We start from the raw sequence: 12717 nt of genomic DNA, 5'->3' as shown, positions 1-12717 counted from the left end.
ATTTCCTAAGAAAATCCAAACCTATTTCCTAAGGAAAGTATTCTGAGGGTCTGGAGCCCCAAAGATAGATCGCAAATCAGACTTTGAAAATCAATAAGAACAATGAGAACATTCCAGATGCAAGAGTAAATGTGTTTATTAGGTCAAGCAAAACTGAACTTCCATACATTTTATATGAAGAATTTATGTAATTCTTAGTCAATTGTTCAAAATTACAGGCACACACTTAATATTTTCATCATTTGTTAAGTTCACTGAAGGAACTAGTCTATGAGCTGATACCTAATGCCAGACAGAGGGTGAAGAGCGGGCGATAAGAGGCATTAGCTGACATTACTGAGAACACTACAGTAGCAGCTCTATGTAGAGACTGTAACATTTTACTCTAAGTGTCTGGAAACTCAACAAGTTGGTCTACAGAAGGCTGATCTATAGGTTGGCCTGTAACAAGAAGACTGGCAGCTCCTAGAAGCCAAGTTGGTTGGATCCCAGAATCTGGATCCATAGCCCAGTGAAGGGAAGCCACAGACTCCATAACTCATGGATCTGGAGCCCTGGGATCCACAAGCCAGTGAGTAGCAGCTTCTAGATCCATAGCTCAGGGAATGGCAGCTGCTGGACCCAATGCCCACAGACCCAGAGCAAGTCGTCTGGCAGGGATTGCAGAGTGTGGAGGTCCTCGGACTGTTGCAGGATGTCTGGCAAGGAATGGACACCATGCAGGATGTCTGGCAGCTGGTGGGCTCACAGCAGGTCTCCTGACAGCCACTAGCAGGGGAGGAACTCAGCTGACAGGTGCTGGGAGAGCAGGAGTCAGTGCGGTAGACCAGGTTGCTGGGGCAAGAAGAGCCACAGGAGGAGTTTACATAGCGCATGTACCCCCCAAAGGAGCTGGAGGAGACATTTCCAGAGCAGCAGCTGTAGGACATGTTGGCAGGAGATGTAAGTTCAGCTGAGTGACCGTGAGGAGATGCTCTGAGTTTCAATGCCATAGTCTGGACTCCAGGTTATATATACTCTTAGAAATGGGTGTGTCATCGTCCAGATGCTCCCTCCTCCTCGCTCGTCACTTTATGCAAGAATGCCTCACTAGGTTATTGCCTAACTCTAATTTATCACATCTTCACATAGTTAATTGTGCTTCAATCATTCTGATACACCTTGGAAGAAGCTACTCAGTTTCTTTCCCAAGGAATTCTCTATGAATTGACCTTTGAAGTTATACATCATCACATTTCCAATACCCTTCCTCTTTTTATCTATGTGGGCCTTGAGTCCTTATCACACCAAATGGACTTGCATAAACTTTTCCTTCACTTCTGCAAGGCTATCAGGAGCATCAGTGGTTACTATTCAAAATACTTTTTCCTTTTCTTCATAAGCATATAACAATGGATTTCTCCAAATGCTAACTATACTCAGGAGACTCAACAATCTATCAATCAAACCTTTTACTCTTTTTCTATTTGAATTAATCCATGTAATTACTGATATGTATTATTGACTTTCTTCTATCTTGAGCTCACCACTGGAACTAAGGGATATGGATATCATCCTTGCTGACCATGCCAGTGGACTTCTTTAAAGGGAATCGAAGCCTAAATCTCTTCCTTAAAGGATGCTCTTCTAGAGACAAATCATAAGAGACTCTTAATCTCAGGAAACAAACTGAGGGTTGCTGGGGAGGGGAGGGAGGGATCGGGTGGCTGGGTGATGGGCATTGGGGAGGGTATGTGCTATGGTGAGAAAAAAAATTAAAATTAAAAAATAAAAAATAAATTAAAAAGAAGAAAATTACTCAAATAACTTCACAAATCTCCCAACTTGGATTCTGTTTAAAGTAATAGCTTTATACAACATAAATACATTTTAACTATCAAAAGAGCAAAAAATAAATAAATAAATAAATAAATAATAAAAACAATAAACACAACCCTTTGGGTGAGACTTTAAGCAGAAGTGTTTGCTGGAACTGAGTTTCTGCATGTATTTTCTGAGAAGCCTATGTTGCTGTAGGCATCTTCTCTGCTTTATCCTAACCCAACTCACAGTTTTGTCTTGCTTTTTGTTTTGTTTTGTTTTGCCTTATTTCTTGGTGAAGGGACATATTCCTAGTTCTGCTTACTAATTTATATCGGGAATTAACACCAAACATTTTCTGAAGCAGCTAACTTGAAGTATTAGAGCTACATGGGTCTTTAATATCTGTGGCGAACCCACACATGAAAAAATTATGCCTTGGAGAGGTTCAGTGAATGCCTCCTAACTGCTAGGAAAGATAGAAGCGGAAACCACAGTCTCCTTATGCAGAGTCAAGACCCAAATAGTCTGCAAATATAAAAAGCAAATTTAACTTTAACTTGTCTCAGAAAAGAATCTATTAAGCTTATTTACACTAAGATATAAAAGGCTAATAAAGCTTTATTTACCTCTCCTAAGAATATTTGCATTGAATAGTATTCAACAGTAGAATTCCATGCATCACTGATCTTCATGCATTTAAAGTATATTTTACCTTCTAGCCCAAGAAAGAGAAAAGAATCTGAATAACCCCTATTTAGATTAATGAAAAACAACAACAAAAAAGGGAGAAGAAAAAGGGTTTCTTCTTATCCAGTTTGTGCCCATTCATCCTCCTTCAAATCTGACATTTTATTTGGTTTAACTAAGGGGAATGGCATTTACAATTGTCATTGAAAAGAAAGCCCCTTAACGACCTGAAAATTAACTTGCCGAATTCCAAAACACGCAGCTTCGGAACACTTAGTTACTTTGCTTTATGATTATCTCTCCCATGCAGAATCCAAAGTGTGGCATGCATCACATGAAGTGCCCTTGTGCAATACTTAAACCATCACTCTGATTCACTGAAGTAAAGTAAGTTATGCTTTATGAATGGACACCTATTAAATTTACTAAAGAAGTATGCGCCATCCCTAACAAATGGGATTCCTTAAAATGTCAGCCTTTAACTCCTTTAGAATGCACAATGTTTCTCTCTTCCTCCTCCTGGTTGATTCTGCTAAATATAATTAGGTAAATAAAAAGACTTTCTAATACCCGGAAGTTCTTGCTTCTCCAGGCAGGATCCCCATACCTGGGAATTAACATGAAAATAAGTCGGGAATAAGTCAATTCCAATTAACATCGCCCCACACCCATTCCTAATTAGGTGAACACTTTTCATTACTCATTCGTGCACTTTGTACAGATACTAGTGAATACCTCATAAATGCTAATAAATGTGTCCCACTAAAAGGAAGAAAAAGCAAAACAAAACTACAGTGGTTTTAATAGTCCCTAAGTGGATCCTGGAACTAATAAAACACTGTGTACTCTACAAACATAGGCAAAGTTTTTAAGAAAAAAAAAAATCCCTATCTGGATATGTCTGTAGAAAAATGCTATACTGCAATACTTTTTTTGGAAATGCAGATATACCAATACTACATAGAATAAACCAGCATTAGAGAGCTCAGTAGCCACAAGTAACATCATGATTTGAATTACTTAAGTATTCATTATTTTTCCAGTTCATCCCATTAATGTAGTTCAGTCTTCAAGTTGACAATCCCGTTTTGCAATGTTTTCAGAAAATTTTGAATACCTTTTAAATCAAGTGAATATGACCAGAAACAGTAAAAATCCATATATGCTGGCCGATACCTTTATCCTACCTCTTCACTTTTATAGTCTCAAAACTGCCTTCTTAAGACCTATTGAGCTATCTGCAAAGGTTCTGTCTGCTTCCTAGCAGGTTTTCCTCAGAAGGATTTTACTTTCCAAATTCTCTCACCTAGGGAGTGATTTATCTGTTAAAGATTATTACTAAGTACAGGCTGAAAGACCATTTCTGGGCAACGGATGAGGAAAAACAGTCCACCTCTCTGCTCTGGCTTCTGACCCAGGAACCAGGCAAGTTGGCTGTGAGCTGCTACTTTCCCAGAGGTCACCCTGCTGCCTTGTTTGACTCTCTGGGCACTGGACCTCCGCTAATATAACCACAGCCTCTTCCTGATGCAAACCGACCGTTTTAAGTCTGCAGAACCACATCATCCATAACTTTGATTTTAAATGAAAAAGCCACTGTAGCTGATTTCTAGACTCTGCTTCCAGACCTTCCTGATCTTCTGACATTTGCCTTTACCTAATTTATTTGGAAAAAGGGGGAGGGGAGGAGAAGAATATGCAGAGTGATATGGCAAACTCTAGGGCAGTTTTCTGAAATGACTACACTCCTAACCGTTACCATTTTTTTATGTTTGTTTCATCTCTCTCACACAGTTAAAGAGATAAAACGTTAGAGATAGGCTCCCTCATGGGCCAACCTCAGTCTGCTGCTCTTTCCTATCTTTCTACTAACACATTCAGTTTGAAGGAGTCTGCTAGGAAGTTTTCTGCACACATATTTATAAGTCTATGCACTTTGTTGTTTTGTTATTATTATTTTAAGATTTTATGCATTTATTTGAGAGAGAGTGTGTGGTGGGGAGAGGGACAGAAGGAGAGAGAGAGAATCCTCAAGCAGACTCCCTGCTGAGTGCAAAGACCTTCGCAGGGCTCGATCCCAGGACCCTGAGATCATGACCTAAAATCAAGAGTCTGATGTTTACCTGACTCAGCCATCCAGGCACCCCTGTTTCACTATTATGGTTTGAAGGGTAAGAATGTAGTCTTTTTTTTTTAAAGATTTTATTATGTATTTATTTGACAGACAGAGATCACAAGTAGGCAGAGAGGCAGGCAGAGAGAGGGGGGGAAGCAGGCTCCCCACTGAGCAGAGAGCCTGATGCGGGGCTCAATCCCAGGACCCAGGGATCATGACCCGAGCCAAAGGCAGAGACTTTAACACACTGAGCCATCCAGGTGCCCCAAGAATGCAGTCTTATTGCACCTATATTTATAAATGTGTTTTTATGAAAAGTTACTTATTTTTAAATTTTTAAAAAATCACTTTAAAAATAAATCCATGTTGATATTTGTATATTTGGGTACTGTTCTATTTTCACTTTAGGGGCACTTTTAAGTCAGGGACTGTTCTAAGTACTTTATTACAAATAAAAGCTCATTTGTAATATTAGCTCAATCTTCATAATAATCCCATTCAGTACATATTGCTATTGTTTTTATTATAGAGATGATGAAGCTGAGACAAACAGGTTGAGTTTCTTGCTCATGGCCACTCAGGTAATAAGTAGCAAAAATAGGATTTGAACCCAGATAGTGGACCCATTGTCAGAGTTTGTACAACAAGTACTTTATTATAATATAAAGATATAGTTTCTTTCTTGTTACTAGTGTATAGAATTCTTCTATAACAATATCACATTTTATTGACTTACTTCTTTATTATTTTTGACTTCTTACTATCACAAACCCTGGGACAAGAAACATACTTGAACTTACACACACATCTAGGGTTCCTGTCAGGTATACACATAGAGGTAGACTTGCTAGATATTTTCAATTTCATTTTCAATTTTGGTGTAGTAATTGGAAAGCACGGCCTTTGGACTCCGAATGGCTGGGTCTGAATCCTGACTCCCTCATTTGGTAGTTATACAACTCACACTCCTACAAGGTTATTCTGTTATTATTACCTTTTATCAACTATTCTATAAAATTATTTCTTCTTTCAGGTTGATTTTTCAGGAATTCTTTGTGTGTTCTTTATTTTATGCCTTCGTCTTTAAAAAAAAAAAAAAACAACTTATTTGTCTATTTTGGAGAAAGAGAGCAGTGGGGAGAGGGCCATATGGAGGGGGGAAAGAATACTTAAGCAGAGTTCATGCTGAGCATGAAGCCTGACTCAGGACTTGAACCCACAGCCCTGAGATCATGGCCTGAGCCAAAATCAAGAGTCAGGTGCTTAATTGACTGAGCCACCCAGGAGCCCTGCCTTCATCTTTCATATGTCACAAAAAACACTTCTCCACTGGGTTGTTTGACTGCCTTTTTTAAGGTCAGCTCTGCTGAGGTAGAATTTACACATAATGAAATTCACCTCTTTCAGGCATACAGTTCAATGGGTTTTGACAAACATATACAGTCATGTAACCACCAACGCAATGGAAATACAGTACTTTTCCATTATCACCCAAAGTTTCCTTGTGCCCATTTGTGTCAACTCCGGCCACCATATATCTGAATTTCTGTCCTCACAGCTTCAGAAATGCACTGTAAATGGAATTGTCTGTTACACAGCTTTGGGGGGCTAGTTTCCCTCACAGAGTACAATGCTTTTGAGATTCATCCATATTCTTATACAGATCAATAGCCCCTTTCTTTTTATTGCTAAGTGGTATTTCTCTGTATCTATGTTATCCACTCACAGCATCCATGAACATTTCAATGACTTCCAATTTGGGGCTGTTAGGGACCAAACTGCCCTGAGCATTTACATGCAAGTTTCTTCATAGGCATGTGTTTCGTTTTTTTCCAGATAAATGCTTGGCAGTGGGGATTGTTAGTTTATATGGTAACTGCATGTTTAGCATTGCAAAACCACTGCATGGCCATTTTCCATTTTGCATTCCCAACAGCAAGGTATGAAAGTTCCAGTTGTTCCAAATCCTCAATAGCACCATGCATATTATTATTATTATCATTACCATTATCCATTATCATTTTGCCTACTCTAAGAGGCATGTAGTGATGTCACATGTGATTTTAGCTTTCATATCCCTCATGATAAGAGTGTACAGCTTTTGATGTGCTATTTGCCTTCCATAGCTCTCCTTAAATGGTGCATATTTAAAAATGTTTTTATCATTTTGGGATTGTTTCCCTACATACTTGAGTTGTAAGAGTCCTTTATATATCCTAGATCCAAGGTTTCTATCACATATGTGTTTTTCAAATATATTCTCTAAGGCTGTGACTTGTGGCTTATCATTTCATTTTATCAGACTGTTTTGAAGAGCAGATGATTTTAGGCTTAAGTTCACTTTATCAAAAAAAAAAATTCTGGTATATGGTACAAAGTTTGAGTCAAAGATTTTTTTTTTTCCTTTTGTGTCATATAGATATCCAATTATCCTAGACCATTTGTTGAAAAGACTGCCCTTTTCCTACTGAATCACCATGACATCTTTGTCTAAGTCATATATGCACAGACCTATTTCTGGAATCAGTCTTCTATTCCATTAAGGTACACATCTACCCAATACCACCATGCCTTAATTACTATAGCTTTACAGTAAGCCTTGACATCAGACTGTAAATCCCCAAACTTTGTTCTCTATTTTCAAAATTATTTGCCTATATGTGTTCCTTTTCATTTCCATATAAATTTTAGAATGAGTTTGCCAGCCTCTACAAACAACGTGGTATGCTTTTTTCATCAGGGTTATGTTAAATCTACATCCAGTTGGGGGAGAATTGAAGTCTTAATAGTCTCTGTTTCAGGAGCATGACCTATCTCTTCATTTATTTACACATTCTTTGATATCTCTCATTAATGTGTTGTGGTTTTCATTATACAAATCCTGCATATGTGTTATTAGGTTTACAGCTAAGTACTTTGTGAAGTTTGGTGCTATTTTAAATGGTATTTTAAAATTTCAATTCCTATTTGTTCATCACTTTTACATAGAATTGCTTTTTTTTTTTTAATACAACTTTGTATCTTGCAAGTGTCCAAAGTTCGTTTATTAGTTCTAGCAGATTTTTGGAAGAAAAGGTAAAAATTCCCTCTCTAACAAAGTATAAGCAAGATTCACAAAGTCCATGATCTGGTCTTTTGTATTGGCTATAATGTCATCTGCAAATGAAGACGATTCTTTCTTCCTTTAGATATATATGACTCCTTTCTTTTGGTCTCATTCTACTGGGTAGAATTTCCAATGCAATGATGAATGGGATGGTCAAAGCAGACATCCTTGCTTTGTTCCTGAGCATTCCATCTTTCTTTATTCACTATGATGCTACTAGTATGGTTTTGTAAATGTCACTTTTTAGGCCAAGTAAGTTCTCTTCTAAATCTTGTTTGCTGAGAGCTCTTACCATTAGTGCATTTTCTAAATGCTTTTTCATGCATTTGTTGAAATTATTGTATAGTTGAGTTTTTAATCCTTCAATGTGACAAATTGCACTAGGTGATTTTGAATATTAAATCAACTTCGTATTCCTGGGGAAAACATCCTTGATCATGATGTATTATACTTTTAATATATTACTGGATTAGATTTAGTGACATATTTTCCAAGGTTTGTTTTTTTTTTAAAGCCTATTTTGTGAGAGGTATTGGTTTGTGATTTTCTTTTAACAGTGTCCATGCCTAGTTTTCTACGAAGGTAATGTTGATCTTATAAAATTAGTTGAGAAGTGTTTATGCTTCTCTTTTCCAAAATATTTTATATAGAATTTTTTTCAAAAACAATTTTTTTTTAAAGATTTTGCTTATTTGACAGAGACACAGCGAGAGAGGAAACACAAGCAGGGGTGTGGGAGAGGGAGGAGCAGGCTTCCTGAGGAGTAGGGAACCCGATGCAGGGCTTGCTCCCAGGACTCCATCCCAGGAGGCTGGGATCATGACCTGAGACGAAGGCAGCCACTTAAGGACTGAGCCACCCAGGTGCCCCTTTTCAAATATTTTGAATAATTTTCCAATGAAGCTGCCTCAGGTTGGAATTTGCTTTTTGGGGAAATTTTAAACTGTCATTTTAGTTTCTTTTATACATACAGGGCAATCCAGGATGTCTCATTATTTCTGATAGAGCTGTTAGTATATATCTGCCAAGGAATTTTCCCATTTCACCTATGGGATCCCAGCAAGTGACCTCAGAATCCAGCAACAGCGATCATATAAATCTGCTTGAGCTATAAAAAAGGCAGATAGCAGTGACCTATCTCACGACTACATGGACAGTATGAGCCATTGCTAGGGCCACTGAGGCCAGAACACAAGGCGAGTTCAATGATACCAGTTGGAGCAAAAACTGAATCCAGAAAGCATAAAACCAACACTCACATGTACTATCCATTTTTGTTTGTTTGTTTTCATGCTAATCATTTCTGCCATGATATATACTGTCCTCCCTCAGATGTTCATTCAAATGAAATTTTATTGCTTCTTTTTATTAAAAATATTTTAAGGAAACCAAACATCTTTTGAATCTTATTAAGCTTGACTGCCTCAAAACAGAATGCTCATTCAAAACAGAAAGAAAAAAATGCCTTCTTTCTCTCCTTTCCATAATTTTGTGTGGACATGTATGGCCACTTTTCTACCCTACTTTGCTCTCAGGGCCTCCATTACCTGTGTGTTACTAAGGCGACAGATTGTGGTGATAGCTTTTACCCTGCATTTGAAGTAAAGCTCGTTCCCTGGATGCTGACTGTATCCTTTACCTGGTGGAGGTTCCATCTTCAGTCTGTTTGTCAGTTGATAAGCCCAATTTTTCTAAAAGAATAGAAAATACTCAATTCATCTGTTTCCAAGCCCTAGTTCTCAAATCCGCATCTTGAAAGTTTTCAAAGATATGTGTAATCTAGGGGGAAAAATTAAGGGACTGAAAAAGGAGTCCAGTACTACATTCAACTTCTATGTTCCTTATCATTTTATTTGTTTATATCACTAAACTTACCAAGGAAATGCTAGTGTGTGAAACTACAGATTACAATGTCTGATTTTTTTACACTGATAAAGGTATAAGTTTTAGTGTATGATGGTGGAAAGAACACTGAATGAGAGCAGTTTATGTTGTGACGTAGATCAGAGGCAGGTCCAGATGGTTGTTAAAGGTCCTGACCATCGCAAAATTCAATGAATTTAAGGTAAAATTCACTTTCTGATAATTCAGTCTCCATAATGAGTTTCCACATGACTCCATTTTGTTACTTAACTTTTGTTCTTTGGCTGGTTTTGAAGGAAAAGGTAAATCCCCTCTCTAGCAAAGTATAAGCAAGATTCACGAAGTCCATGGTCAATTTGGTTAGAAAGGATACTGAGAGCAAATGTGAAGAAAGTCATCTATTTCTCAGAGAGTGTGTTAGAGTTCTCCAGAGAAACCGAACTGTTCATATGTGCGCATGTGTGTGTATGAATAGTATATGAATATGAAGTCTGTATATATACATGCATATATATGTGAGTGTGTGTGTGCAGAAGCAGAGAGATTTATTTATTTTTTTTAATTGTCTTGTGTAGTTGTGGGGCTGGCAAGTTTGAGATCTATAAGACAAGAGAGCAGGCTGGAAATTCATCCTCTTGTGGCAATCCTATGTCTGAATTCCATAACTTGGCAGGATGAAAACTCAGGCAAGGTTTCTATGCTGCAGCCTTGAAAATTCCTTCTTCGGGAAACTTTATCTTTGCTCTGAAGGTCTTCAACTGATTGAATGATGCTTACCCATACTATGGAGATAATCTGATTTACTCAAAATCTACTGATTTGTATGATAATTGGACCAACATTTTAACTGGTGTTTGACAAATAACTAGATACCACAAGCTGAGTGGAAACATTATAGTTACAACCATAACATAGAGTTATTAAGGCATTAAACAGTATCAGCAAATAAGGCATTATCAGACATTAAAGTATTAGGCAAACAATTCTTTCATCAGAAAAATATAACTGTCATTCTGCTATTTACTTCTGTTGATTTATTGCTTCTTCATTTATTCAATAATATTAATAATATGGAACTTGTGAATATCTCAATATCTTTGAGTCATTCTGGATTAAATTATATTTAAAATCACAAGCTTTAAAATCTCAACAGCACTTAAAGGAAATCAAAATTGCTCTTAACACAAGTGTTTTAAAAGGTAAAGCACCCTCTGGGAAAGACATTCGTCTTATCTTTTAGAAAAGAAAGAATGAAAACAATCTGAGGGTTTTGAAGGGGTGGGGGGTGGAAGGTCGGGGTACCAGGTGGTGGGTATTATAGAGGGCACGGATTGCATGGAGCACTGCGTGTGGTGCAAAAATAATGAATACTGTTATGCTGAAAATAAATAAAAAATAAATTTAAAAAAAAAAGGTGAATCACCCTCTGGGAAAGACATTCGTCTTGTCTATTCAGAAAAGAAAGAATGCTTAAAAATATTCATATGCCAGTACTATTCAATGCAAATTAAATCTCTCTATATTCTATATCTTATCATGATGACAGATGTTTTCTACATATTTATTTACCAAAAGTACAAATTGATTTCCTGTAATATTGAAATGTTCATTATAATAGTTGTAAGAATTCTTGACTTGAAACATGAGACTATGAATCTGTTACAGGAAACCACATTTGTTAGGATGTATTCATTCACTTAAATTTATATACTGTGTTTGCCATTTGCTGTAAGATATGAGTTTTTACATACTACACTTGTAATTATTTGTATTTCAATTATGGCATCACTGAGTTAGCTATCCTTAACTCACTTTAGCCATGTGAAAACCCTGAAGAGTTCCCTGGAACTAGAAACACACCTAAAGCATTTCCAGATTTTTTAAAAAATATGCTGGTAAAATAAAGTAGAGGGCTTAATGATTAATTTTGAAATACAATGCCAAATATCAATTTTCTCTCTTAATAAAATAATAGTGGGTAATATTTAATAAACATTTTATATGGACGAGGCATTGTACTAAACATTATACATGGTACATAAGTTCTCCTATTTAACTCAGAGCAGTTTTCCAAAAATTTCTGTCCTCTTATAGATGAGTTACAATGTAGCAGAGACCATGAATCATCATAGTTTTATCTGAGCCTACACTTAGTTCTTAACTGTACTGCCTCAGTAATAGGGAAGGTAGGTAAGATGGTTGGGAAAGGTAGAGAGTGAAAGATTAGAAACAGGGTAAGGAATGAAGAAATATTAAGAGAACAAAGAGATATATTGGAATGATTAGGATTCAGGCTTTCTTGGGACCCATTTTTGGTTTCAGCTATTCAGTTCTGTTGAAAATAAGTTTTAATTACCCTGTTGTCTATGCTTTATTAATCCACAAAAGGAAAATCAATACCTAAGATCTACTACAACTTCATGCCATCTCCCTAGACTTCAATGATACTCCAATCTTCTATCTCCCCTAAAATAAAAAATGAAATTTTCACCTTGGTTATATAATCTTATACAAATCCTTGTATCTTTTCTAAAACATGTCCTTCTTCTTTTAATTTAACTGTAACTCCCAAGGGTTGGACTTTAAGTGTCTTTCAAATAATGATTTCCATGAAGCCTTTCCTAGCTTTTTTGTGACAAGATCCCCATGGTTCAAAAATGTCCATCATTTTTCTATGAGTCAACCGTGAAAATTCTTTTATTTTAATTTCTACTTTACATGCCATAGATTATAAGCATACAAATCCACACAAAGACAAGCTGAAGACTGTTAATAATCATAAACAAGCTTATGTGGGTATAGGCACAGGTGCAAATACAAAGAAGTTGAGAAAGTTTGGTCCAAAACGTCACCCTGGTTTAAAAAAAAAAAAATAGATTTCCTGGAAGGGAGATCAAAACGAACAGCTTAGAAAAGAAAGCACATATGATCAGCATCTATGAAAAAAATCCTATACCAGGAATTTTATATATACAAATTTAATTCACCTAAGTAAGATGTGCAATTATCATGTACATTCTCCAAATGCAGAAGAAGAGGCAAACAAAACTTTTATAAGTTCCCTTCACCTAAGTAATGGAATTAAGATTCAAGTTCATGTTTGTCTCACTCTAAATTCCATTCTTTTCATTCATTCATTCAC

At 36.6% G+C, this 12717-nt stretch overlaps 1 protein-coding gene across 1 annotated transcript in view; it reads right to left on the bottom strand.

Annotated features, from left to right (window-relative positions):
• Positions 1-401: 401 nt before the first annotated feature.
• The window catches only part of LOC309847715 (uncharacterized protein), a gene marked incomplete at both ends in the record, with an annotated part of 60089 nt that continues 47773 nt past the window's right edge, over positions 402-12717 (bottom strand). Inside the window, one exon of the mRNA XM_082698428.1 lies at positions 402-952. Within this exon, the coding sequence (XP_082554554.1) occupies positions 402-952 (551 nt within the window). The remainder of the gene's footprint in view (positions 953-12717) is intronic.

This window comes from Mustela nivalis, assembly GCF_964662115.1.
Source record: "Mustela nivalis genome assembly, chromosome: 1".
In the NCBI taxonomy this organism is placed as follows: Eukaryota; Metazoa; Chordata; class Mammalia; order Carnivora; family Mustelidae; genus Mustela; species Mustela nivalis.
This window is presented reverse-complemented; position numbering and strand designations above follow the sequence as displayed.